The sequence below is a fragment of the Lagopus muta genome, chromosome 16 (genome assembly GCF_023343835.1).
Source record: "Lagopus muta isolate bLagMut1 chromosome 16, bLagMut1 primary, whole genome shotgun sequence".
NCBI lineage: Eukaryota > Metazoa > Chordata > Aves > Galliformes > Phasianidae > Lagopus > Lagopus muta.
The window spans coordinates 104,405-129,996 of NC_064448.1; the positions used below are offsets into that span (position 1 = coordinate 104,405).

Sequence of the window (25,592 nt, forward strand, 5' to 3'; positions counted from 1 at the left end):
TGCACAATCGCTGGTGGATTAAATGGATTTTTCTGCTTAGCACAGCCTTTTGCTTGGAACTATAGCCAAAAATTGGCCATTCTTGAAATTGCAACCTTCATTTTTTTTTTTTTATATTTCTTCACTATGAGATGAAGAGTCTGAAGCTGTAAATGCAAAATGACACCTAGCTGAACACACAGCTTAACACCGAGTTAAGCTCAGAGGTGTGAATACTATGCTATTTTCACTCCAGGCCTCAGAAGCCTGATATTCCTTGGCTACATAATTCACTTTTTGTTTTCCTCTCCAATTTGAAATAAGCATTTTTTGCTGTGAGGTTAAAGACTTTGTGTTTGTATATTCAAACTCTAAACACTTTTCCACAAAAGCCAAAGGGTTTTATTTTTTTTTTTTTTATTTTGCAAAACAAGGAATGAATCCAGAAATCAAAAAATGACATTTGATTTGTAATTGGTAGCCAAAAACACAGGCTGCTGTCAAGACTGCAACCAAATGGTAGAAAAGTATGTGAATTGCCAAAGCAGGTCACAAGCTTCCTGCTGTCTATGGGAACATGTTGAGAGGAGTGAGATTCAAAAACACTGCCTTCTAGACAACTCTAATTGTTGAAATCCACAGAGGAAGACTGTGTAGGAAACAAAGAAAATGTCTCAAAGTATCGTCCCTGGAAGTAATTAATAGCTGAGCATTTGACATGTTTTGTACACTTAAAGATCACAAGCAGATTATTTCGTGAGAAGTACACTTAACTCATCATTCTGTTTTGCGCTCTGACTAACAAGTTGTATTGTACCTCAGCAACAATGTTTTCTTGTGCCTTAGGACTTGCATCATGGGCGCATACAGATGAAAACTCTCACAAACAAATGGTATGAAGAGGTACGACAAGGACCTTCGGGCTCTGAAGATGATGAGCAAGAGCTGCTGTAGCAGACCAGGGAAGAAGCACAGGGAGTATATTATTAGACTTTAGAAAGTGAATTTAAGTATCAAGACCGTAACTGCACAAAAGCTTCTGATTTGGGGCATATCTTGTTCTGTATGTTTAAACATCAAAAAGCAGATCTACTTTGCTTGGTATTATTAGTCAGTCACTGATAGCCACTTAAGTGTCAGGCTCTGAACTGAATGAAGAACTTTCCAGCTTTTACATCACAGCAAATTTAATGCAGCCTGTGAAGAATGTGGAAGCATCTGCCATGAAATTGTTTAATTGTTTAATTTTAATTGCTGTTTAATGTGGGTCCTAGTACAAAGCCTGCTGTGAGTGTTTGAAGTACAGAGCCATCATATGACTGCAAGATAGGATGAGTTGCAGCTTTTTTTTTTTTCTTTGAAAAGATACACCGATTCACATGGAGAGGCTTGATAGTTTAAACTATGAATTTGTTTTAGCACTGGTAAGGGAGTCTGTCTGGGATAAATCCTTGATTTGGGAGAGTTACAGGATCAAAGAATGATTTGGGTTGGAAGAGACCTTAGAGATCATCCAGTTCCAACCTCCTCTGCCTTGGGCGCATAGAATTGCACATTTTGAATCCAGAGAAGATCATTGCCTTGACAAATAGCAGATGCTGCACACAAAGAACAACTTCTTAATACCTCCATATTTTTGTCATATGAAATTGTCTTGGTATCTATTTAATGGGATGTTTTATTTTTATATTCTGAGATGTCGTCCTAATCAGTACTGTGGGTTAGACATGACTTGCAAGAGGTGTGGATTGCATGACATTAAAACTGCAATTTCAAATGCAGTTCTGCAACACTTTTTTAATTTTGCTAAAGGCAGTTGCAGTTAGTTTTCCCTGGTTCAAGTCTAAGAAAGCAACAGCTTTTCTTTTGCCTAAATTCAGGAAGCATTCCTAACACTCTGGAACTCACTAGCAGACTTGAATTCTAGTGGAATCAAAAGCAACTCTTCCCCTGTCGTTGGTTTGATGAATTAAGTGTGTACATGGGGAAGAAGGAGTCTACAAAAATCTAATGTAGATATGAAAGAGTCATTTTTGGTCTGGTTTTGTTATTAGGCTTTTTAAAAATCAACTGCTGGGAAAATGAAAGTCTATTTGGAGTCTTAAACCTGTGCTGGCTAAGCAGTTCTCCAAAATAACGTGTTATATGACCTGCTTTTCCATATTATTACTATTATTTTGAAGAACTGTGCTCATCCTAGAGCTGGAAAACACACTGGCCAAAGTCTGAATGAGATGCAAAATCAGCTTCTGGTATTGACCAGAAATGAATTAATGCTTGGTTTTCTCTTTAGAAGAGGATCTGTATTTTTCCTTCATCCTTCTAGATGAGAGTGGATTTCATTACATTTCAGTTACCCATCAGTCTTAAAATAGAGATATCAAGGAAGGTGCACAAGTTACAGTGCTGTGAAGGGTGGGAATGTGTGTTCAGGTTCTGTGTTATGTTTGTTCAGTGCAATGAGGACTGTTAAAAAATCTGCTCAGTGAGAATCTCTGTGCTGTCAGTGCCAGCGGACTGAAGCCGCCAACTTCTGAGACTTGTTTGTCTGCTGGAGGCAAGCATGTGTTATCTGTCTTGTCTTTTTTTGTCCTGTACCAGCTGGGAACTTAGACATGGAAGCCAGAATGGGGAGCTGGTAAAGTTGTGCTGTCATCAGGCTGACACTGACCTGTGTGGATTCTTATTCCTGCCCAGATCAGGAGGTTCTCTTCTCTGCAGGAGCTGTGCTTGAGTTTAATGTTCCAGATGCTATTATGCTAGGCATGGTGCTGTATCATAATCATGCTGAAATAGCAAAGGTGCTCTCATTGCTATGGTTATTCTGAAACGAGGCACCTGCAAAAGGAGTGAGGTCTGTACCAGCACGTCAACCATATCGATTTCCACTCGAGGTAAAGTGATCGTTACTGCCCTCTGTTGGCAGTCAACGGTAACGGCGTGACATCTCACGATCGTATGCTGAGAGTAGTTTAATAAATTAAATGGAAGCAATGAATTGATACAGCTAGAACGAATGAAATCACTCTGAAGCAACCGAAGAAAACCTTGGGTGTTTTCATTAAAAGAAACTATGCTGAAATTTACGAAGCTTAGATTTGTCAGAGCTTGGAATGAAGGTAAGTTTGTCTTTTACAAAATACGCACTAACTTCCATACTTGTGAACCAGTAGAAGAAAATTTTGCCATTATTTCAGTGACTGATTTCTGTATTTATCAATGCATTTACTTATGCCAGTAACTTCCAAGTTAGGATTTCTTCATTTTCTTGTGTAAGTATGTTGCTTCATCTTCCTTACTCAATTGCCCTGCAGCTACCTTACTTAGATCTTTTCCTATGATATCAGAACAATAGGAGACTCTAGTCCTCTTTCCACAAGGACCGGCAACCCCATCCTAACTTGGCCTCTCCTGTGAGTTTGTTCAAGGATATACTTTGTTTTTCTTCTTTATTCAGTGCAGAATAACCAGAAAATATGTAGGATGCAGATGTTACTAATTACAGATACTGAAGTTTTGTCAGTCTGGTGGAACCTGCCACCACTCCCAAGCAGTGCCACGTCCCTAGGCAGCTATGTGACCATCCCAAGTGGCAGACTGGCACCCCTGCACTGACTCACAGCAAGCACCTCCAGCTTTCATTTCATTGTTATTTTTAACTCAGCTACACCAAGAAACATTCATTGATTTTAATCTTTAAAGCATATGCAGACTGTTTCTACAGCCTAATCTAAAAGATGCCGTAAAAAGAGAAGAGAGCACTAGTAATTATCTGTAGCTCAGTAGCTTATCTTTTGGAAAGAACTGAGCTCCAAGCTATGCTTCCTACGTACCCTCAGCTTTTTCGAAGTTGTGCAGTGTGTGAGATCAGCCGCTGCAACTGGGCTTCCTCCACTTGACCTGAGTTTAAAGGGCGCAGCAGTAATATCCCCACCTGTGCAAGATGGTTTGCACCAATTACTTCATGGCAGAGCTGCATGCGGAATCAGGAGATGGGGTGAAACCCATGACACATCACCACCATTTTGAAGCTGCCATTATCCCTCTGGCAACCTGCTTTACAAAGAATTTCTCAAAGTGAGGAATTTTACTGCAGTTTTTCTTTGGGTTTTTAACCAATATGCATTATTTCAGCAGTTGAGCACTTGCCTCAGCAACTCCAATGTCCAGCAGAACATGGAGCACAGGAGTTACTGAGACAGAAGCTGTCCCTGGGAAGGACTGGGAGCTCCATCGCTCAACATCTGCAGCCCACCTACAGCTCAGCCCTCACTGCATGGGCACCAAACCCTGTCAAAGCCCCTGGGACAGCTCCAGCTCTGCAGCAGCAGCAGGCTCCCACTAAGTCACAACACAGTCCAGGTATGCCAAATCCTTCCAACTGGGGGGCCTGTTTCCTGCCCATCATTCACCTCTGAACCCAAGGCAGGGTCAGCACCCCTGACCCACAATAACAACTGGATACTTCTGGAAGCAACAGTGAGTGCAAGAAGCCTGACCAACTTTGGCAGGCACTGGGCTGCCCACAGCTGGGGAAGAGCTGTAAGATCTGGCCTTAGCACAGAGTAAGTAGAGCATGCCAGAAATCAGGTCTTCCCTCTCTGATAACACAGAGATGAGCAGGGAGGCACTGCATTTCCCATCTGCAAATTAGCATACAAATAAGAGTATCCAGTAAATGTGATTTTAATTTAAACGTCAATTCCATCTTATTGCTAAACTCAAAGAGGCTTCCAAGAAGCTGGACAGTGCAACAGCCTCCTTCCCCAGTGCATTTATTGGATTTTGGTGATGAGAGAGATACAGCGCAGCTCTGAAGCATTCCATCCATTCATGAAACTGCAGCAGGTTTCTCAATCTTTCTCTGCCTTCTGTCATATCTTGTCTGTGGCTTCAAATCTTCTCCATATTATGCCATGATTCATGAAGAACGGGGGGAGTGCTCAGAATTTGTTTGAAGTCTTCTGCCTCATTTTATCTTAAGAAGGAGCAGCAATAGTGAATCTGGGCTTCAGTGGAAGACAGCTGGCTGCAAGAACACAGGCAAGGATCTGAAGCTCTAGCTGAAGGGAGCAGGTGGAACTGAATGCTGCAGAATTTGTTAAATATGGGAAGAAATCTGAGTGCTCTGAGCAATCCCTGCTTTTAGAAACTCTTCACAGTGATCCTCTTCCCTCCCTCCTTGTTCTTTCCGTGCCAGTTTGTTAGTCTCTGATGTTTCAGTCTCAACAACTAGACTTTAACTCCAGGCCAATGACTAGTAAAGTTACTTGGCAATCCAGTTTCTCTCTTTCTCAGGCCACTTTCTAAAAGGTTTGTGAAGAAAATGTGTGCTTTACTTCTCTCCAACACATGCAAGGACAGAGAGAGAACAGCCCCCTGACACATATAACTGCCATGAAGAATCTGCTTCATAGTATTTAATTTCACAGCTAACAAAAATCCAGTATCCATCTGCTTTCTGTGATGCATGTCCTGCAAGGCCCACTTCTCCCTTCCTTCTGTGCCAAAGCATTTTAATTGATGCTGAGGCTAAATCTATTAGAAAACAACCAAGTAATTGGATCCACACTATGGTTAGGGAAAGGAAGAAGGAAATTTTGTCACATGTTCATTGATTTCTAAGTTTTTCTTGGGAATTTCTTAAGAAAGCAACTCTTTCTTCCCCCTTAGCCAGAAACACATTAAAAAAGGGAGCGAGCTCCCACAGCTCATTTTATATGTGCACATTAAAAGCCTATGCCTTTAGGATAAATGCACATCATGCTCATAGTTAGCTCTGTTTGGGCACTGAGTTACAGCACTTGCCCATACCCATGCTTTCAGCACTGCCTACAGCTCTGACCACCTCTGTGTGCATACCAGTATAATGTCCTCAGCTGCTGAGCAAAGCTGGGGCAGAGAGCACGCCCAGCAGGAGCAGAGGCTGGTGAACACCCACACACAGAGCACTATGGGTGCTCAGCGCTTTTAAGTGCACTGAAAATCATCTCCTCCACTCTCCTATGCTCTTTAGATGGCTCAGAGTGCCCATGGCAGAGGAACAAGTGAGTTACACCCACCAGTACCAGACCAAGTGACTCTGTCCATGAGAATAACATCTCTTGTTAACCTAATTGGAAACAATCTTTATTTAGGGCTGAGCAACTAATTCCTGTAATTCTTGTAATCCACAGCTCTTCTCCAGGCCATAATTCTGTCTTCCTCCAGAGCCTATGTGAGAAAGCAGCTGGGCAGGTACAGTGCCTGGCTGAGATGCTCCAGCAGAACACACTCTTGGAATGACATGCTGCAGGGAGAAAGGGGAGACCGACATCACAGAACTGTGCTGGTGACAAAACAGGGCTTGGCCTCATGCAGTCTAGAAGGAATTGTTCTTGCTCCTTAGTGTGCATGCACCCTGCAGCAAGAGAAGGAGAGAAACTGCAGTGCCTGCAGGACTTTATCTCCTTCAAACAATGGCAGGTCTCCATCTCATAGCACAGCAGGGAGCTGCAGAGGTCCTGTGAGATCAACCTGGAAAACAGTAGCAAATATCCAGGGGAGATGAACTTCTGTTTCTGATAAATTGCTTGGAACAGGCTGTATTTATACAGTTGTGCCTGAGCTATTTATAAAGCACACCTCTCATACAAAAAATGGTTAAAAAAACATCTCTTGCACTGATGGATATGCTGATGTCATTGACACACAGATCATGTGCGAATAGGGTTCAGTGGGACTACGGAGAGCTATCATTTTTGTACCTGAAAATAATTAATAATCTAGATCCTATAAACTCAGCTATGCACAGCACACAGGCAAATTAAACTAGGATCAGCACAAAAACTACTGCAAAACCTTCAGGCTTTCCCATTTCCTTAGGGGCTCATAATGCCATTCCTCTCCAGATGAGCTGAAAGTGGAAAACTGTCTGAGCCTATTTATGGGGGGGGTGCAGGGACCTGGCCCCAGGTTTACCCACAGGGCAACTCTTGAAGCAGAGTGGGATTTTCCTTGCTCCCTGACAATGCTACAAACTGCTCTGGTTTAAAGCGCTCCCCAGCGACCTGCACTAAGACATTGCACTGTCTGGGAATTGCCCTCCGGTGGGTATGTGACAGGGAAGCTTACACAAGCCTGTCCCTGTGCTGTCAGGTTCAGCAGTCACCAACCACAGAATGATCCGTGTGGGTACCAAACGCATCCATGCACATTTCTGCTGGGGTTTCGTTCCAGCTCAAAAAGGCTCAAGAATTATGAGAATGCTCTATCTTTACTCAATTTCTGCCTCCTGTGGAAGGGTTTTCAGACAAGAACATCTCCTTGGGGCTGCCTGGCCACATGATGTAGCCCCTTAGGACCAGTCTGCTCAGCCACACAGTTGCTGGGCATACAAAGCTGCTGTTGGATTTAAGACTTCAAAATGAGATTAAATTTAATTAATAAATTATTCTCTTAATGAGATTAAGAGTTAAGATTAAGCTGCCACAAGTACTTTATTGGAAGGCCTCATATTTAAGCACCCAGACCTTATTCTTGCTTTTATAGGAAGGATGAAGACTAAACCTATATCGCAGACTTATATTGGGCATTTGCATGTATGAGAGCACGGCTAGACTATCCTACACACCCCTGCTGTTAGCCTGAAAATTCATACATTGTATTGAATGTGGTTATTGCTCTTGCCGTTTTCCTTTTCAACCTATGGTACTTACTTTTTTTCAGCCAATGTGCCACAAGTCAGAGCCTTTCTTAGAGACGAGGAGGAAACTTGATAAGCTTGAGAACTCAGCCGACCTCCAGTTTCTTTCAATAGTAAATGGCAGGAATCAGTCCTGGCATAGTAGAAGCTTAGATTCTGCCCCCTGCCTAGCAAATAAAGCAAGTCACCAAGAAGAAAAAAAAAAAAAAAAAAAAAAAAAAAAATCACTGAAGAGCAAAAAGCACGGCTGAGCAATTGCTCAGTATCTGAAGGACAGATTGCAGAGTGGGAAGAAAGACAGCCCTGCACCTCCCACACAAAATCACTCCATAGGTTACAGAGTTTTCCTGTACCAGGGCTGCCTGCCCCCCTTGCTTATACACATCTGCTTTCTGCCTCCCTCTGTTACCCACCCAGAACACCTGCGTAAAGAGAAGCAACCGCATGCACACTCCAGGTCTCTCAGCAGACAAGCTGAGACGAGCACCAGCGCCCGAGGCTGGTGCTGCCTCTGCCAGCTCCCATGGCACCCGGGAATCCGCGCGGTTCTGAGTTCTAGCACTTCGCCGGCACGGTGGGACTGGGGGCCCTCAGGGATGCTCAAGGGGACTGTACCTTCCCCACGCTCGAGATGGTGCTGGTGGCCCCGTGTCCTGCCCGGGGATGCTGCAGCCCGGCCAGCACCCTGCTTATCCTTCCGCAGGAGCCGTTCCGCTCCCTGCCGCCGGAAACTTCCGCTTGGCAACTCCGGAACGCGAGGCGCGGCTTCCGCGCCTGCGGTTCAGTACCGGCTACGGCGGACAGCTCCGCTGCCCTCACCGCGCCAGCCGCCGTCCCGGGTGCGAGCGGAGCGCAGCCGAGCCGAGCCGCCGGCCGCAGCGCCACGCTGGGAAAGCTTCGGGACACCGTGCTGACCTGGGACAGGTGCAGGCTAGCAGCCCTCCCCGCGCATCCTTCCTCATCCCACTCTTCCCCAGATGGCCCTCGCACCGCTGCTTTCACAGCGAGGGAGACTAAGGGACGGAGAGCACCGCTCGAAGCACGTTCCCGCTGCTTCAGCATCCACAGGCTTTCCCTTCCCTCCCGCCGGATCCCCGCGTTCACCTGCACGGGTTCGGGCTGCTGCCCGCTTACCTTTCCCTGAAGTCCCGCCTGGTACCCGTCCCATACTGCCGTGCTGCGAGGGGCTCCAAGGACAGCCCTGGATTAACAAGCAGGGGCGAGCAGGGAGGAGTGCTGTGCAGTGCACTGTCAATAGGACCTGGTGTGTTTGCCATCTAAATCACTCGACCTGTCACTGTTTGGCAAGACGAGTCACAGCTGTTCCTTAACCACTTACTGTGTCCATTCTCTCTCCACTAAAAGCTTGCCCCTGATTGGCAGTCAGAAATAGAAAGAGTTAAGAGATCTAACATTCATTTTGTGAGCTCCAGGTGTTACCAGGGCTGCTGCTCAGATTGGATTTGGGTGCTTGAATTTGCTTCAGAAAAGAGCCCTAGAGCTGGAGAAACACATAGCATTTCCTCTAAAATGTTAGGAGCTCTTTTTCCCTGACAAAAGCCTTTCTCCTCACTGGCTTTTTCCTGCCCTCTGTACAGCAAGCCACAGAGCCTACCAAACACAACAGGGACAGCAGGAGGGCTGTAAACCACAACCTCTGCTGTTGAACTGCTTTGTAATTTCAGGCAAGTGATTGAAACTCTCTTATTACCTCCACCATGCAAGACTGGTAATGCTTCTTTTCTAGCTCATGACTGGGGGCCATAACTCTGATGACTAAGAAAGATCAATACAAATCCTCACTGTACTTTTTTCTGTTAGAGATAAAACCTCCAATTGACAGAGCGTCTTGTGCAAACCCTACTATTAAACCTGTTCAGGTCTTCAAGCAAGCCCACTGCAGCTGGAGCACTCAGAACACAAGGACATTTCATTTTAGCCTCGATATCAGTTGTGTTCATAAGCAGACAGCAGGCTAAGCTTCAGAGGAACACAGAGCTACAATACAATCAACAAGGCAAAAGTTATTTTCTGGAAAGCATGCTTCTAATATTTGACTTCAGTAACAACAGGGTTGAAAGGTAAGAAATCCTTCAGGATAGTAGAGATCAGATTCCTAAAGACAAGAGAACTACCACAAACAGGCATAGAGAAAATTCTGAAACCAAACTCCCTGAAGATGAAGTCATTGGCAGCTGATGTTTTCCATAAATCCCCATACCCTCTCCCAGTCCCACACCGTTACGTGGCTAAGACTGGTGGTCTTGGCATGTCATGCTAACAAAATGAAACTGGAACGTTTTAGATCCAGTTTCAGTGCTCTCACTTTTGACAAATCGTGTCCTCTCCTTGCGCTTCTTTTGTGCTGCCTACAAATAGCATTAATAGCACATATTACCTGTCCGCACACAGCTCTGAAATGCTCAGAACGAGTTTTTCAGCATGCCAGTCACGCTTTCCCCTTTGGAAGCTCCCAGGCACTTTTCATTCCCGCTGATCCCACATATCAGTCTGTTGGGCCTCACTGTGCCAAATGCCCTACAGCCACCTGTGTCCCTCACTGGCATTCCTAAACACACCTTTGCTGAAGAAGCAGTTCAGCAGCTTTGCAAGTAACTTAAGGATGAATTTGATGGGTAATATCATATAAGAAATAGTGCATTTATTTCAGATAGATCTATGCTATGAGCTACACATACTATTGCCCAACTTTTCACCATCTGTACAAGCTTTTAGCTTTATATTAAACAGACATTAATCCCATGCTTGTATACTTAGATGGATGCATAACACACATGTTCTTGAGATGCATCTCCCCCCTCACAATTTGTACTTGAAACTGAAATGGAACTATATATTAAAATACACACTTAAGTTCTTGTGTTTGGCTCTTCAGTGCCACCTACAATTCCCACTGCCTGTGAGTTCTGGTTTCTCACATCCCACTTGTCCACTGTGCTTCAAATATTACTTGCTACTTGCAGTGCAGCTGTCCAGAGCTTAACTCTCAGCTTCCAAACCCTTCTTCCTTGACCTGCCCTGTCTAGCTCCAGATAAGACATTGCTGTGTCCCCAGGAATGTGCTGAGTGCTTTCTTTGACCATGGTGCCTCCTTTATGCCACATACTCGCCTTGTGTCCCAAGGGAAGAGAACAGCACAATTTAAGGATGACATGATACACTGAACACACTGGGTTTACAAGCCTCATTTTCTGCAAAAACTCTGCAAGCATGCAGACACGTGCTAACATTCACAGTGTCTCATACTTGCACTGCAAAGTGAAATTAGTGCACTTAACATTGGCAGATAGGTGCATGCCTCAAGGTCCTCAATATATAGGAACAGCACACTATGTATAGAAATGGAAGTGCACAGAGGTCTACATGCCATGGTTTTGCAAAAGGCTCTGCATGAGTGAAATGACCTGGCAATAAACACAGCTTCTGCAGTGGCATATAAGGTGGTAAATATGGTACAAATCAAATACAGCTTTTAGGACACACCTAAGTGACACAAAAGGATACTATACAGTAGCTAACTAAAGGTGGCTGGAAATCCAAGCAAGAGGCAAACATGTAACCAAAAAACTGGCTACTGTTGAATCCTCCCTCCCAGCCACACATCACACCCACTACCAAAAGGATCGGTTGCTAGGATCATTAAGGAAAGACCCATGCCACACCCCACTCCAGATTAAGTTCCTTTGATTATTTTTTTCTTCTAATGTTCAAAGTCTACTTTGAACTCACAGATTTAGTATTTTACCAGGTTATTTTTGGAAAACGCATGTCAGATGAATTTCCATTAGAAATGCATCAATTTAAATAGATCTTTGGCCAGACTTTTGAATTGCTCCTAATTCCTTTTGAAATCTATCAACTCACTTTGTCATTGCCTTGCCTTCTGTGTTGGAATATAAATCTGTATTGTTTCAAAGGAAGAGTCACTTTTGCACAGTCATTAGATACCACTTCATTATCCAGTTCAATTTTTAAACCATTTTTTTTCCTGTTCTTCTTTATAGGATTGCCAGGGCAATAACTTTCTCCCCTTATCTTCCTATTCATACAGCCCTCTGGCTTATGTGTTCTTTCTTTCCCATGTTCCAATGGCTTCATAGATTTTAATGAGCCTGTGGTCATATCTGCTATTAATTCTGTACTGTCAGTTCCTACCACAGTGATAAGCTACAGGCAGAAAGAGTAGGATTAAACTAGTATCAAAGCAGCATTCTCTCCCATATGTGCAGCTTCATTTGACTTGAATTCAGTAAAAGTTATCTTGCCAAAAGCTTTGGACCTGTGGAAAACAGGAAATAGGAAGTACAACAACAACAAAAAAATGATTCTCAATCTGTTCTGAAAACTACCAAGCAACACTTACACGCTGTCCTGAGACTACAAACTCAGGAAGCTCCAAGTAGCAAAATACAATAATGATGCTCATTTTGATCATTTCTAGCAGGCAGAGCTCCTGATGACAAAGTCCTGAAGATTCCGCACCACTGCAGCTATAGCCCAGACTTACTGAACTAGACAGCATCATGGTCCCCAGTACCTATCCTTAGGACCCAGAAAGTCTTGGGAGACACTGATTGAAACATCTCCTTAAATGAGGTACAAGCAAGCAGTTTCCTTAAGCCTAATCAACATGGCTGTTTCCTTAAGCCTAATCCCATCCACACTTAAGCACTGCCTGCAGCAGAAAACACTGTAATAGAAAACAGTATTCTTGTAACACAAAGCTTCACTTCTGCTACTCCTACCCTTAATTATTACCCACACCACACATTCACTGCAGAAGTTATACATGAATGTTTTCACAGAAGCTGGGCAAGTTTTTTTTACACTCCAGAGCCAGTCTTGGGCTGTGCTGTGTCCTCCCAAAATGAGAACAGGAGGTGCAGGCTCAGTGCACACATCACCTGCTGCTTTCCCTCCTAGCACTGGGAATGGTGCCTCTCAGAGAACCTTCTGTGATTAAGGTCTGGAGAATAGGAGAATTTAATCACAACAAAAGCTGTAACACTGGTCAGCCTAGAAGGACTTCTGCAATATGATGCACAGCATTGGGGAATTAAGCCCCTCTCCCCTACAACGGAAAAGCAGAGCATATACATCCAACCTACTGCTTTCTACCAAGGAGGCCCAAAGCCAGCATGCACCATAGGGTCGTTACAGATAGAAGAATCTCTCTCATCTAATACCATCTAAAAGGATGCTGGAACAGGTTTCCATTTTCAGGTCCAGGAACCAAGCATAATGCAGAGCTGGAAATGCCATCTCCTCACTGCACGCCTCAGGGCTGGGCCACCTCATCCCAAAGCGGCCAAAGTTACAGGAGATGGCTCACAGCAGCACCAAGCTGCTTGGCATGGCTGAGCCCTGCAACGCAGTGCAAGGAAACAGGCCCTGAAAAGGTAATGCGGCAGATGGATTCCTTGTCCCCTGCTGCTTCTGCTACTGAATGGAGCCATGCCAGCTGCAGCTAGTAAATTGGTGCAGCTGCCCTTCTGCTCGGCATACCCAAGCTCTGGCAGCAGAGCTCTGGCAGCAGCTCTCTGTCATCTCCCCCAACCTTCTAGAGTCACAATACATCACTCCCCCTGTAACTATTACAAACTGAATGCTTCACTGTAACCAAGAATACATCAAAAAAAACCTAGCTGAAGGAAAACCTTCAGTCAGCCAACCCAGTCTGAACATTGCAGATAAGCAGGCAAAACTGTCAGGTATCTGGTAGCTTCTGGTGGCAGAGAGGGCTGAGTAAGGGAAAGGCAGCTGTTTTCTGGGGCTGGATTTAACACTCCCACCCAGCCACACTCCAGTCTTTGCCACTCAGCTCCTCAGTAGACCTAGTGTGCTAATGCAGGTTTCCAACATGTTTCCTCTCCACCCTTTAAAGAACCACAGAGATTCTCATTATTAGCCAGTAGGTTCCTAGGAGCTCCTGTGAACACACGAATACACAGCTCTCCTCCCCACCACAGAGCAGCCTGTGCGGAGGTTCATCAAGAACACACAAGTTCATATAATTGCACTGAAGCACATAACACAGTGCTCCTTCTTAGACTTGCTTGTAGGTAGCTTTTTTTTTTTTTTTTTTTTTTTTTTTTTTTTTAAATTAATGGTTAACTTAGTAGGGTTTGGGATCTGCATATGCCACTGGCAGGGATCCACAATTGGGGCACTACAGAAGTAGTCTGACCCACATGGAAAGCAAACAATACACACACACAGCAATGGGGAGATGTACAATGACTGCAGCTACGTGATAATAGTTCACCAGTACTGGTTATACTTCAGAAATAAATTGCTAGTCTTTGAAAAGTTAGGATGAAGCAGTTACATGTGCTGCACACAGATCAAGCTACCAAACTGATTTTACTTACTCCAGGGAAAAGCAGTATTTTTTCCACTAAGGAGTTGATGAACAGTTGTGCACTGGTATTTCTTTTTCTTTTTTAAAAACATGTAGATGATGAAAAAATCTCAGAGCAGTATGACTATCATGAGAATGATTTCTAAAACAAGAAGCATGACAGCTCCACACCCACAACAGCAGAAGTAGCAGCCACATGCTACTGGTCGGAGCTTACATTAAAGTTATGGTTTGACACTGTCTTCAATGCAGTGAATTGCACATGAAATAGTGAAAGTTCGGTACAAGGTGAAAATGACAAATGGCAATGCTACCCAGGTCAGAAAGTAGTTCACACCCTTGCTGCAATGCACTGAAACACCATCATAGTGCCTGTATAATCAATGAATATAAAGATGTTATAATTATGAAATAAACAAGAGAATTTGGCAAAGCAGATTATAATAACAAATAGAGAATACATAGAACACTTACCCACATCCTGGGCTCACTGCAAAACTCCAGAGGAGGGATCTCCAGAAGAGATCCTTCCCCACTGGTAGTCAGCTCCTAAAAGGGCCTAGGAGAGGTGCAGCCAGGCTCCACCCCTTCCAGCAGCACAGCTGAATTGCCTTCACCTGTGCTCCCAGGGCTGACTCAGTGCTTGCCTCAGGTGATCAATCAGAGGTTCAGGCCATGATTCAGCAGTTCCCATACAGTGCCCAAGCTGAAGAAGAATACCATGACCACCAAAACCTGCATTCACAATCTGCAGCACTAAGAAAGAATCCCACCAATAAGGAGTACTAGTAATAAAATCCTTCAGCCTCCTCTAAAGCTCCCTGTAACATGAATTCGATGCCTCTCAGACTCTGAATGCTGAGAGAGAAATTTCTCGTTGATGCTAAGGAAGGGGGGGAGGGAGGGGAGAGGGGAGGAAAAGCAGGTTGCTTCATGTTTTTCTGGAACATTTCCACTTGCCCACCTCTTTTCTCCACCAAGCCTTTCCAAGTTCAATAGAAGCCCATGTCTGGCTTTAATCACAGACAACTTAGAATGCTGTTCAGTGTCAGAAAGATTGTCATAGCCTCTCTGCCTCTGTACTATAGCAGAAAAGCAGGAGCTACCTGGCAGCATCTCATTCTCTTCAGGCACAGCAATGTCTCCCTGTTTGCAGGGATTCCTAAGAACTTAGGATCCCCTTCCTTCTGTAGAGGTCAGGATAGCAAGGCAGCTGTTTCCCTCTCCCAATAAAATAACAACAAACCAGCATATAGCCAGAGTTCCCATAGCTCTGTGGGAGGATCAAGGCAGTACCAGAAGTGAAAGAAGAAAAGAGATTACATCACTTTGGACACTATGCTCTAATTCTCTGGTTACAGGTCAGTTGGTCCTACAATTCTATATGCACAGCTGGGTATTACAGTCACCTTTACTGACTCCTATCCATCAGCACACCATCATCTCTGACTGCTCTGCACATGATGTCGTAGCAAGATTCTAGATTCCTGCCTGAACCAAAGGGCCATTACACAGTATAAAATATCTCAGCGTATTTTCAATGTAGACACCTTTCAGTACTGTGAGAAACAGCCTTGCTTTCTGTACATTAGCACACCAAACATCCTGTCAAACAAAGGAGCTGTTCTCTGGCTCTCCTACACATCTCCTCAAATGGAAGAGCTTCAGTAACGTCTGCAGGATTTTAGAGTTACAAAAGCTGCTGCCATATAATACATGTTAACCTTTTGCCTTCCTTCAGGCAGTAAGATCCAATGCACTGGTCTCTGCCTTGTATGGTGGCTCAATGCTCAAGGCTGCCCTAATCGCAGCAGGGCTATACATAAAGTACAAAACCAGAAAGCTACTTTAAGTACTGATTCCCTGCCTCTAAACTTTCAAACTGGCAAGACACATAAAAATATTGTCTAAGGGAATATGGTCAACTGTAGAAAAAAAAAGGTAATACAAAACAACTGCAATGCCCAATTTTGCTTAATTTTACACAAAAGATCTAAGACATTTCATAGACTATCCCAAGTTAAAAAGGACTCATAAGGGTCATAGAAACCAACTCCTGGCTCTACACAGAATCACCCATTTACATGCTTACAAACTCTTTAGACAACCATAATCATGATTTTCAGAAGGAACTGTGGAATATCCTTCACAAGGAATAGACAGGTACATTTGTATTCACACAGATGGTAACGACCATGCTAGAAGGCCTAGTTAGCTCCCAGTGACCTCAAAGTACCTGTTTTGTCTCCAGTTCAATTCCATCACCTTGGAACTGAAGCACCTCCTACTTTTCTCTCACTCTGGCAGCATTACAATGATCATATTACTCAGGCTCCCTCCCCTTCTAAGCAAATAACAGAAAGGGGAACCTCTCACCCAACAAGACACTACAGCATGATTAGCTACACAAACTAAATGCTTAGAATCCAAAACTGTTGTCCAGAACAGATAAGTTTAAAGAGCTGCCAGCTCAAATTGTCAAGTTTAAGCTACACAATGATGCATGGAACCTTTAAACTTCTGTTCAGAGCAAAAGACACAGGCAGACACATATAATAGGTCTGTCATCAGAAACATCAGTCCAGTCAGAACAGTCAGCATTGACTTGTTTAAAATGTGCCAGAAATACATTAGCATAAATAGCACAGAGATGTAAGACAAGACTTCCTGCAGTAATACTTCTGTCATCTTGAACCTGATTTTTTACAAACATCCCAAATACTTCCAGGAACTTCAACAGATCACAAGATTGTGTAAATGGAACTTGAGGCCTTTTAAGCATTCACCTGACATTCAGCTGATGTGCTCCAAAACAATGAATCAAAGGAAAAACAGTCTAGTCTGGGACCTGAGAAATTATCCAGCTCTAGAGCTAGAAGGATGCAATAGCAGCCACTAGGCCTGCCTTGAGTGCCAAAAAGTACATCAGCAGTATCACATATCTTTTGTGATACCTAGCATCAGAAAACTTTATCAGAAAATCTGCAAATGATATCAAGAGTCAAGCCTGGAAAACAATGTAGGTCAGCTTTACATCGCACATAAAACCTGCTTACTGCCCCCACATTAGCCTGTCTGCTGCAGACTGCAGACATGTTCTTATGGAACAAACAGGCATGCTGCTAAGCCCTGAAAATTAACTTTAAAAAAAATAAAAAAAAATAAAAAAACCTAAATTCTGCAGGCGCTCCATCCAGTCTCATACAACTGAGGCTCATGATACATACACACTTGCCCATTTTATCCCCAAGATTACTTCTGTGTACCAACTCACTTCTGCATGCAAAACACAGTTGAGAAACAGACAGCTACATGCACTCAACCTTAAGAAAAGAGTTAAGCCTTTTCTTAAAGGCCTCTTTATTTTTCAATTCCTTTGAACATAAATTAGTTTTAACAAATCAGATGCAAAACACCTGCATTTTCAATTAGCATATATTTTACTGCATCAATCACGGCAACCTCATACAGTAAGGTACACAAAAATAGAGCATGGTATCACTTCAATTCAACACAGTTTTGTACTACAGTATTCAATGACATATATATATAGAGGACTTTTCTATCTCAAAGCAAGTATTGTCCCTGCTGTATTCACCGTAAGAATTACGTGGCATCACAGTTTTAGAGTAGCCATATGGAAATTGAACTAGCAAACTAGAAGATACACTGTGCAACAGCCATACAGGCATGACATTTCAGAAGATGAACAAAACCAAAATAATCACTGAAAACAACCTTTAGACTGTATTTTAATAGTAAAATTGTTTTTAAATCCCTCATTATATACACAATGTATCTACATTTGTTATATTTATATGCATATATACATTTATAAAAAACATATGAGATTCTGAAAACCTTAAAATCATTCACCTAAACAACGTTTACCCCAACCTTCAGGGTCAGAAAGGCAATACTTGCCTATAACATAATATTCAGTTGCAGTCGCTTGATTCCGAAATTCCCGACTGCTAAAGACATACCACTCATCTTGTCTCTTAGTGCAAGCTGTACAGTAACTTATTGTTCTCAGCCCTCTGCAAGACTCAAGTTTCACTCTATTTTCATAATACTTCTGAGACCCATTTACAGCTAACATTATTTCAGCTATTTTACATTATTAGCCTATATGCCTCCCTCTACACCTACACCTCAAGTCCTCTACCCACTCCCCCCAAAAATTAAGTAAAATGATCTTTCATGCACACCTCTGTCACACAGGGGTCAACATTTACATTTCAAAGCCTAGACTCTAACAGTGTTTAAAAAAAACCCTAAGTGAATAACTTTAGTACAAAGTGGACTACATAGTTTACAATTCAGCTAGAGGTTTTTGTTTTGTTTTGTTTTTTAACAGATATTTTAAAGACATTTAACTTTGCACATCAGATTGGTTTGCCTGATATTTTGTTCTAACTAGCTAGTCTGAATATAAGAAGTTAGGAGGATTATTGTGGAATCTCCTCTATGCAAAAAGAAACAAAGAGGCCCTACAGCCTACTAATAACTGGGTGTTGCTTGGGGGCAAAACCGTACAGAGCCTAGCACAAGGGTTCCTATGTGTTACAGTAACACAGATGAATATCATTTACCAGATTCACATCCGTAATTGTTAGGTTTACTTTAACAGTAAACACAGGATACACACATGAGCTCTGATTTTTCATCAGGCCAGCGCTTTACCTGCTGACTACACTACAAACTGCAGTGAATTTGGACGCAAGCGTAAGATTTATACTTACAGTTCCTATAACCACAAAGAAAAAGCGTGCACTGAGAACCAAAATCTTGCAGTTTTTAGACAGGACTCCACCTAAATTAGTGGTAGCCTTCGCAGAAGAAAAAAGAAAAGCTGGATTTAAAAAAACTGATCAGAGTAAATAATGTCAGCCTGCCACAGCAACTACAACAAGCTATGAAATACAGTACAAGTAGAAACAAAAAGTCACCTGAACAAATAACCCAGAGAGACTTAGTAGTTATAATGATTTTACCACCTTTAAGAACTCAACATATTAAATATTTATTAAAAATAAACTGTTTCCAAATTACCTGTTTACAGTACAAAGAACAGTACGTAATATATGTGCAACAGAAAGTAAGAGTACTCATCAGGAAGGACAACACTAGGCAAAATTTAAGTGACACGAATACAAGTTCACCTTTTTAAAATGCGGAACAGTAAAAAAAAAAAAGCAGGATGATATTGGCAACACGAGAAAATAAAGCACATATTGTTCAGATTCAGATTATATAAGTTCAAGATAAACAACTGGGACATAAGGAGAGAAGGAAGAAACGAAGATAAGAGATGCTGTGGTGTTTGATTTTGGAGATCAACAAAAGGCAGATGTTTCGAAAAATAGTCCTTGTTGGCAAAACAAGCTATTCACATGTTTCTTGCACATTTGAGAGTCATACTTTACCAAAAAACGGCAGTAGTTTAACACCCACAGAAAATGTGAATCTTAATTCTCAGAGCCTCACGTAGCTTCATTTGGGCAAAGAGAAGACTAAAATGGTGTGAAATGCGTGATGTCACTTTTCCATAATGCAACAGCTGCCAAGATATATATATTTTTTTAAAAAGTGCTCTTCTCCCTCACTTAAATTGAGAATTAATTATGATTTAGGAGTTACCTAAATAATAGCAGCATGAAATCATATATCTGCAGCATTTATTAAGCCACAAAAATCAAGAACTGGCACCTGATCACTGAACCATGTTCCAAATATTTGGGCATGTCAATTTTGCAAGAGGTCAGTGTTTTACTTCTCATCAGTGGCATCAGAACATTAAGTAGCCCTTTCCCTTCCCCCCAAAATGGACCAATCAAATCTACCTATAAACAACATGGGACAGTTGGGTTGATTTATAGTTTAACTGATTGTTAGGCATGAATCTGTGAAGCTCGCTTTTCCTACAGCAGGGATCATAGTAGTAAGCATTGAGGCAAGTGTCACATGAGACTTTTGAACAAAACATGCAAGTATTTGCAGCTCCAGATCGGTTACAAAAGCCGCAGCGTGAGGTGCTCGCAGGTTTGGATTTTGAACTGAATTGAGAAGCTCTCTCTTGACTTTGAGTCTGTGATGTGTACTGAGGTTTCTCTCTTAAAGCAGAGGCAGGAGATAAGCCATCATTTGGAAGTGGTTTGATGGAAAAGGTGCTCTGTTTCACTACTGGGTAGTCCTGCCTGGAGTTGAACAGATTGTCACACTTTTGGCAAACAGAAGCCCCACAAGGTACGCCACAGTTTTGGCACTTGAGGGAAGCTGTCTCTTTGGCTAGGTGGGCGCGTTTGTGGTAAACAGGGTTGGCATCATTTTTTAACAGCCACACATCAGGCTTAATAGCTTCCTGCCTTTTAAAATTTAACATACTTCTAGTATCAGGATCAGTATAGATATCTAAGTCCTCTTGAGCAGAAAAATAGGAGCTGTAAGGGACATTTGTTCTCAACATGCCATTAGGATGAGATGAAGTTGGCAAGAATTCATCTGAACATGCATGTGGTGAGCTTGACATTGTCAGTAGAGAGGGTGATGGACGAATAATTTCATCTTTGATGTCATCTTCCACATCAACTAAGATTGGCTCTTTCCTGAGACTCAATGAGCTCATCAACGGTGGTTTCTTATTTTCCCAATAATTGTCATATGTGTCTACTGATTTAGAAGCCTTGCTCACTTTTGGCTTGAAATAATCCTTAGAGGCCCGTTCACTTGCTGATTTCTGAAGTACCATTCGTGCCATGGAAGTATTTAAGCTTTCTTTACATTCTGCCCGCCGTTTCATAGCTTCTGAGCAGCCTCTAGTATCTTCGTTGCTATTTTTTCGTTCATTTATGACATCGATCTCCAAATAGCCTTTATCTTTCACTTGCAAATGAATTTCAAGAAGCTGCTCACATTCCACTTTGGCCAAAAAGAGTTCAAATGAAACCATTTTCACTTGAATAGCATCAATCTGCTCTTTGAGCTTATACATTGTTCCCACTTCTTGGACATAGCCCATGTAGTTCAGAATCTGCCTTACATCATCTTCAGTGAGGGCAGACTTTACATAATATACAAAGGGTCCCGTGTAGGTCTAAGGAGGTGGGGGGAATAAAAGGAAAACTAGGTTACAAATTCAGCGGAAGACTAGATTTTCAGAAAATTCAGTGACAGATACTATAGAATTAAATAGAATATTACAGAGAAGACATGCAACTCCCACGGTAAGGTGAACTCCATTTCTGTAGCCCTCCTGTTTCAGCAGATGGAAATTCTGCTTGAAGCAAGTTCCAAATAGGAGAATTTTCATTCCAGTTGAAGTTCTAATTAGCATGGTATCCTTCTTGTTGAGTTAAATCATTATTGTGTACAATGACACTAACTTTTATACGCACCAGACATGTGTTTGTAAGTCTAACGCTAAAGCAAAAAAAGGCAGAGATTTCATATATTCCTCGTGGACAAGAAGCAGCTGAATATAACAGGAAGATGGTATTACTGCAAAAGCACTTAAGTCTTCTTCAATGCATATTTAACTACATTCAGGGGCACTTTATTTTGTGGAGAGTAAGGTGTACAATTACTACACAACTCCAATGCTTGTTTTCTTTAGTATTAGGTCAAGAGCTTCCAATAAGAAAGCCCCAAAACAATTGTGATTTTGTTTAAGTTGCAGTTCCCTTGGCATCTGGCATACCTGAAGTATACTCTTAACACAGGCCAAATTGCTTCTGACTGCAGAGAGGAATGCCTTGGCCATTGTATATTTGTCCAGAACAAGAAGTGGATCCACAGCACACAACCAAAGCCAATATTAGCAGGTGCACTTAGAGATATCCTGGATGGATCAGCAAGCATTTCGTAGGCCAGAACTTAAGACACGGATACACTGAGAGATCTAGTATGAAGTAATGGTCTTCCCTTAGGAGAAAGACTCTCAATCATCCCTGCCCGTAGCAGGGAGGCTAGAACTTTAGATCTTTAAGGTCTCTTTTAACCCAAACCACCCTATGATTCTATGAAATGCACCATTCACATTAAAATTCTCTCTGCTAAATTGTAAAATACTGTCTATTAAGAAAAAAAAAAAAAAAAAAAAAGAAAGCCCATCACTAGCACACACAACCTGCAAAAGACTTCAGACATACACCAGAAATGTTGTTTCTACCCAAGTCTCAGAAACATTCAAGTCACCTGCAGTGCTTATTGTTGAAATGCTACAGCAGCTTTGAATAGGAAAATAGGGATAACAAAAAATGAAACTGAAAACTGACAGCAGACATCTTATTAGCAGACTTGCAGTACTCAAGTCAAGCAACACACAAGTTTATACTTTTCACTGTGAGGTCATAGTATAGATGAATAATTTGAAAGTGCATTAGAATCAAAATTTCATGATTCAAAATTACAAGCAAGTAAAATACATTCTAGAGGCAACTATTTCAGTGAATCCTTCAACATCATCACATAACTTATGGGAACCTCAGCAAAGCACCTGCTTAAAACCACACATTGATCACTAGTACTTGTGCTACAGTAATAGCGGATGTAAAATAAAAGGCTATGAACTTAAACACAATTTAATTACTCACTGATGTTAAAGCACCTCCAAGTAGAAATTAAGCACATTAGGAGAAAAGGCGAACAAAAACCTTAAATAAGCTCTTCCTGTATTTTATGGTTACTTTAGAAATGCATACAGTATTTGTACTTCTCTTGGGCAGTCTCACCATCACACACTTCATGTACTTCACCTCTGGTGGTTTCTATTTACCAGCTGTATAAAGCCACATTATCAATCATTCTAACATATAGAAAAAAAAGTTGTCATAAGCTAAATGCATGACATGTTTAAAAAAAAAATTACGTCTTCAAATATAAATGTCTTACCTTAATATGTTTGAACTCCTTTTTCCAGGGATATAGAAAGAGATTAATTCCAAGAGTCTCAAGCATGCTGAATGCATTATGCAGAGAATGTAAACTCGAGGATTTCAGAGATCTCAGTGAGTTTTCAGCCATCTCATAAAATTTTATCAACCGGAATCTATAAAAGGGATCAATTTTGGGAAGGCAAAATAAGGCTGATGCTGCCACTCGCAAATATTCATCATTAATAGGAGGCTGTTTGCTGTCAGAGACACTCAGTTTGCATTCATGGAACTGTACATACTTTCTAAATAAATCGTCTTTATATTTTGTATCCATTGAAATCAGCTTTTGTCTCGGGCCTGGGAAGCTACTTTGTCTCTTTCATGGTTATTGGGCAGTCGGTTGATAATCTGGTATTAAGAATCTTCGGAAATGGCAACTCTTCTGGAATAAAAATTGAAAACAAAGACAAGTCATCACAGTTGCATAAGTCCCAGATATCCACAGCACCTATTTACTTCACAGGATTCTATAAAATGGTTCACAGCAGAGTAGCTCCCAAAACAACCTCTCAACCTCCCTGGGTTTCTGAAAAAGCACATTCATCAACAGGAATACTAGTGTCCTGCTTTCCCATTATTCTATTCTTTGTTTTCAATTTATCTGAATATAACAGAACACAGCAAACCTAAATCAAACGAGGCACTAGGAATTTGATAAAAGAAAGTCCACGTAGGCTCATATCCACACTGAGGATTCCTTGGGTTAGGGAATCATGGCCAAAGTAACTCATAACTACAGACTGAAAGGGAAAGCATAAGCTTTCATGATCTTGTTTTATTTTACTGTTTTAGATCAACCAACTTACACAATCATGATTTTAATCAGATATTGTGATTTATTTCGTATGTACTAATAATTATTCCCACACTACACAGAAATAACTGATGCCAAAACAAGCCTCTCCATGTTAATTCCCCAAAGCCAAGTAATGAGGAGTCTAGCAGACTATCTTGACAACCTGAAGAACTTGTGATTAAAAAGTAAACCACGGTCTTTGTGTTTTATGAGAGTACAATCTAGCACTTCTCAACTGCGAATCAAAATGGAGAGAGACAAAGCATTAATTCAGCTGCAGAGACACTGAAGCAACACTTCAAAAAACACTTTCTATTAATTCCAGCTGCTGGGATATTGATCAATGCCACCATACGCTCCTGTTAAAATGCAAATCACCAGTAAGGTCAAAATTAAGTCCATAAGAGTAACCATTACACAGACAAGGGGGAAAAAAAAAAGCCACAAAAAAAGCCACATGCCACAGGAGGCCAAGAAAAGCAAGCAAGCCAATAGCTTAACAGCTAATGTTACTTGAGAAAAGGATGTGCTTAATAACCACGGCATGAGAAAAGTTCACTGTTTTAACTTCTGCTTAAAGGCATACAGCTCATTGCTCCCCAAGTCAGAATTTGCACTAATGTCAAAAGAAGAAACCGTGAATTGCAGTGTCCAGTTCTCAATTTGCATCTTAGTGTTAGGAAGAGAGAAGAAAAAACATAATTTAGCCCTCTCCATAGAGTTTGCTCTTCCCTCTCACTCCTTTTCTCAGGCTGGACAAGATCAAGTTAATACACAAAACTAACCTAATTACTTATACTTAGCAAGAAGAGCTCAGTCTGATTTGTACATTAGTAACATACCCTTTGGAGAAACAATGGCTTAAGCAGGTAAGAAGTTGGATCAAGTATTAACATTCTTCCATGTACAGCATTAATAACTGCCTAACAAAAGAGCTCCACATGAAAGCTCAGGATTAAAAAAGTGTCTACAAGAAAGGACTTCAGCAAGACCCCATAAACTGTGATATTCACAACCATCATCAGCCCCAGCTCTGACTTAATGTTTATATGTATGCCAGAGCTCAGGCAACTGAAAGCAAGAATATCAAGGCAGCCCCTGCAGGGTTCCTCCTCTACTCACACACACATACAGCTATCCCAGAAGCAAAAGCTCCTGGGAAAAACACCATAGGCCCTTATTACCATCAACACCAATAACATCAGAGATCTAAGGCTTTCACCAAACGCTTGAAAATAGAAATAGTACTAATAAAAAGCTAAACGGAGTCCAAGAACGATTCAAAGAACTAAGAGCACACACAAAGTCCACCACCAAACGCAGGACAAGCACCAAACTCAGCACACGCGAGCACTTTTCCTCCTAGCACCCACCTGCTGCAAACCTTCCTCCAGTCAGGACACCGAGGGCAGCCGCGGAGAACAGAGCGGCCCAGCACTTTCGGACCTCCACCCTCAGCGGGCGGGCGCGGCCCTAGCCTGGCACCGAACCCTCGGCAGCCCCGCGGGACCGCCTCCTACCGCTGAAGGTCACGGCACCGCATTCCGTGGGCCGCGCCTGCCCCTCACCGCTCTGCGGCCCACCGTCGCTCAGCCGGAAGCATCCGGTGACCCGGATGCAGGTGAGGAGCCCACTAGACACCGCGCCTACACCGTCCCAGCGGCAAACAGCCCCAAGAAGGGCTTACCAGCAGAGGTGCGGGCACCTCCAGCCTCAGGGCACGATCTGCGAGCTGCGGACAGTGTGAGCGGCAGGAGGCAGCTGACAGCGGCGCCCCGGAAGTAGATGGTGGAGGGCAGAAAGGCACCGCCTCCT

The 25,592-nt window shown here is 42.4% G+C and overlaps 2 protein-coding genes across 7 annotated transcripts in view; one reads left to right on the forward strand and one right to left on the reverse strand.

Moving 5' to 3' along the window:
* Positions 1-7,423, forward strand: part of SLC9A8 (solute carrier family 9 member A8) — a 28,139-nt gene extending 20,716 nt beyond the window's left edge. The window contains exons 16-17 of one of the 2 annotated variants that reach the window (XR_007380232.1): positions 826-4,341; positions 6,156-7,423. Coding sequence is in view for 1 of the 2 variants with exons in the window: in XM_048963434.1 (XP_048819391.1) it covers positions 826-933 (108 nt within the window). In the remaining variant the exon portion in view is untranslated. Of the gene's footprint in view, positions 1-825 lie in introns of both variants that reach the window. The other variant, XM_048963434.1, reaches the window with a different exon arrangement.
* SPATA2 (spermatogenesis associated 2) lies at positions 1,241-25,576 on the reverse strand. 5 transcript variants are annotated; one of them, XM_048963440.1, is made up of 6 exons: positions 25,151-25,571; positions 23,221-23,363; positions 22,938-23,094; positions 14,520-21,141; positions 7,677-7,830; positions 1,241-6,495 (listed from the first exon to the last, which is right to left on the reverse strand). In XM_048963440.1, the coding sequence occupies exons 2-4, from the start codon at positions 23,253-23,255 to the stop codon at positions 19,888-19,890; spliced, it is 1,446 nt and encodes a 481-aa protein (XP_048819397.1). In that variant the 5' UTR covers positions 23,256-23,363; positions 25,151-25,571; the 3' UTR covers positions 1,241-6,495; positions 7,677-7,830; positions 14,520-19,887. The 5 variants fall into 5 exon arrangements, with proteins under 5 accessions (XP_048819397.1, XP_048819393.1, XP_048819396.1 ...); XM_048963436.1 differs by adding an exon at positions 8,798-8,864 and having other exon boundaries at positions 22,938-23,363; XM_048963439.1 differs by having other exon boundaries at positions 22,938-23,363; positions 25,465-25,576.
* Between the last annotated feature and the right edge of the window lie 16 nt (positions 25,577-25,592).

Bases quoted from the DNA above. Each gene is read 5' to 3' on its own strand.
- SPATA2 (XM_048963439.1), bottom strand. From the start codon at position 23,255: ATGGATACAAAATATAAAGACGATTTATTTAGAAAGTATGTACAGTTC. The intron at 21,142-22,937 runs GTAAGACATTTA...CCACCTCCTTAG, and splicing joins AGGAGTTCAAACATATTAAG to ACCTACACGGGACCCTTTGT.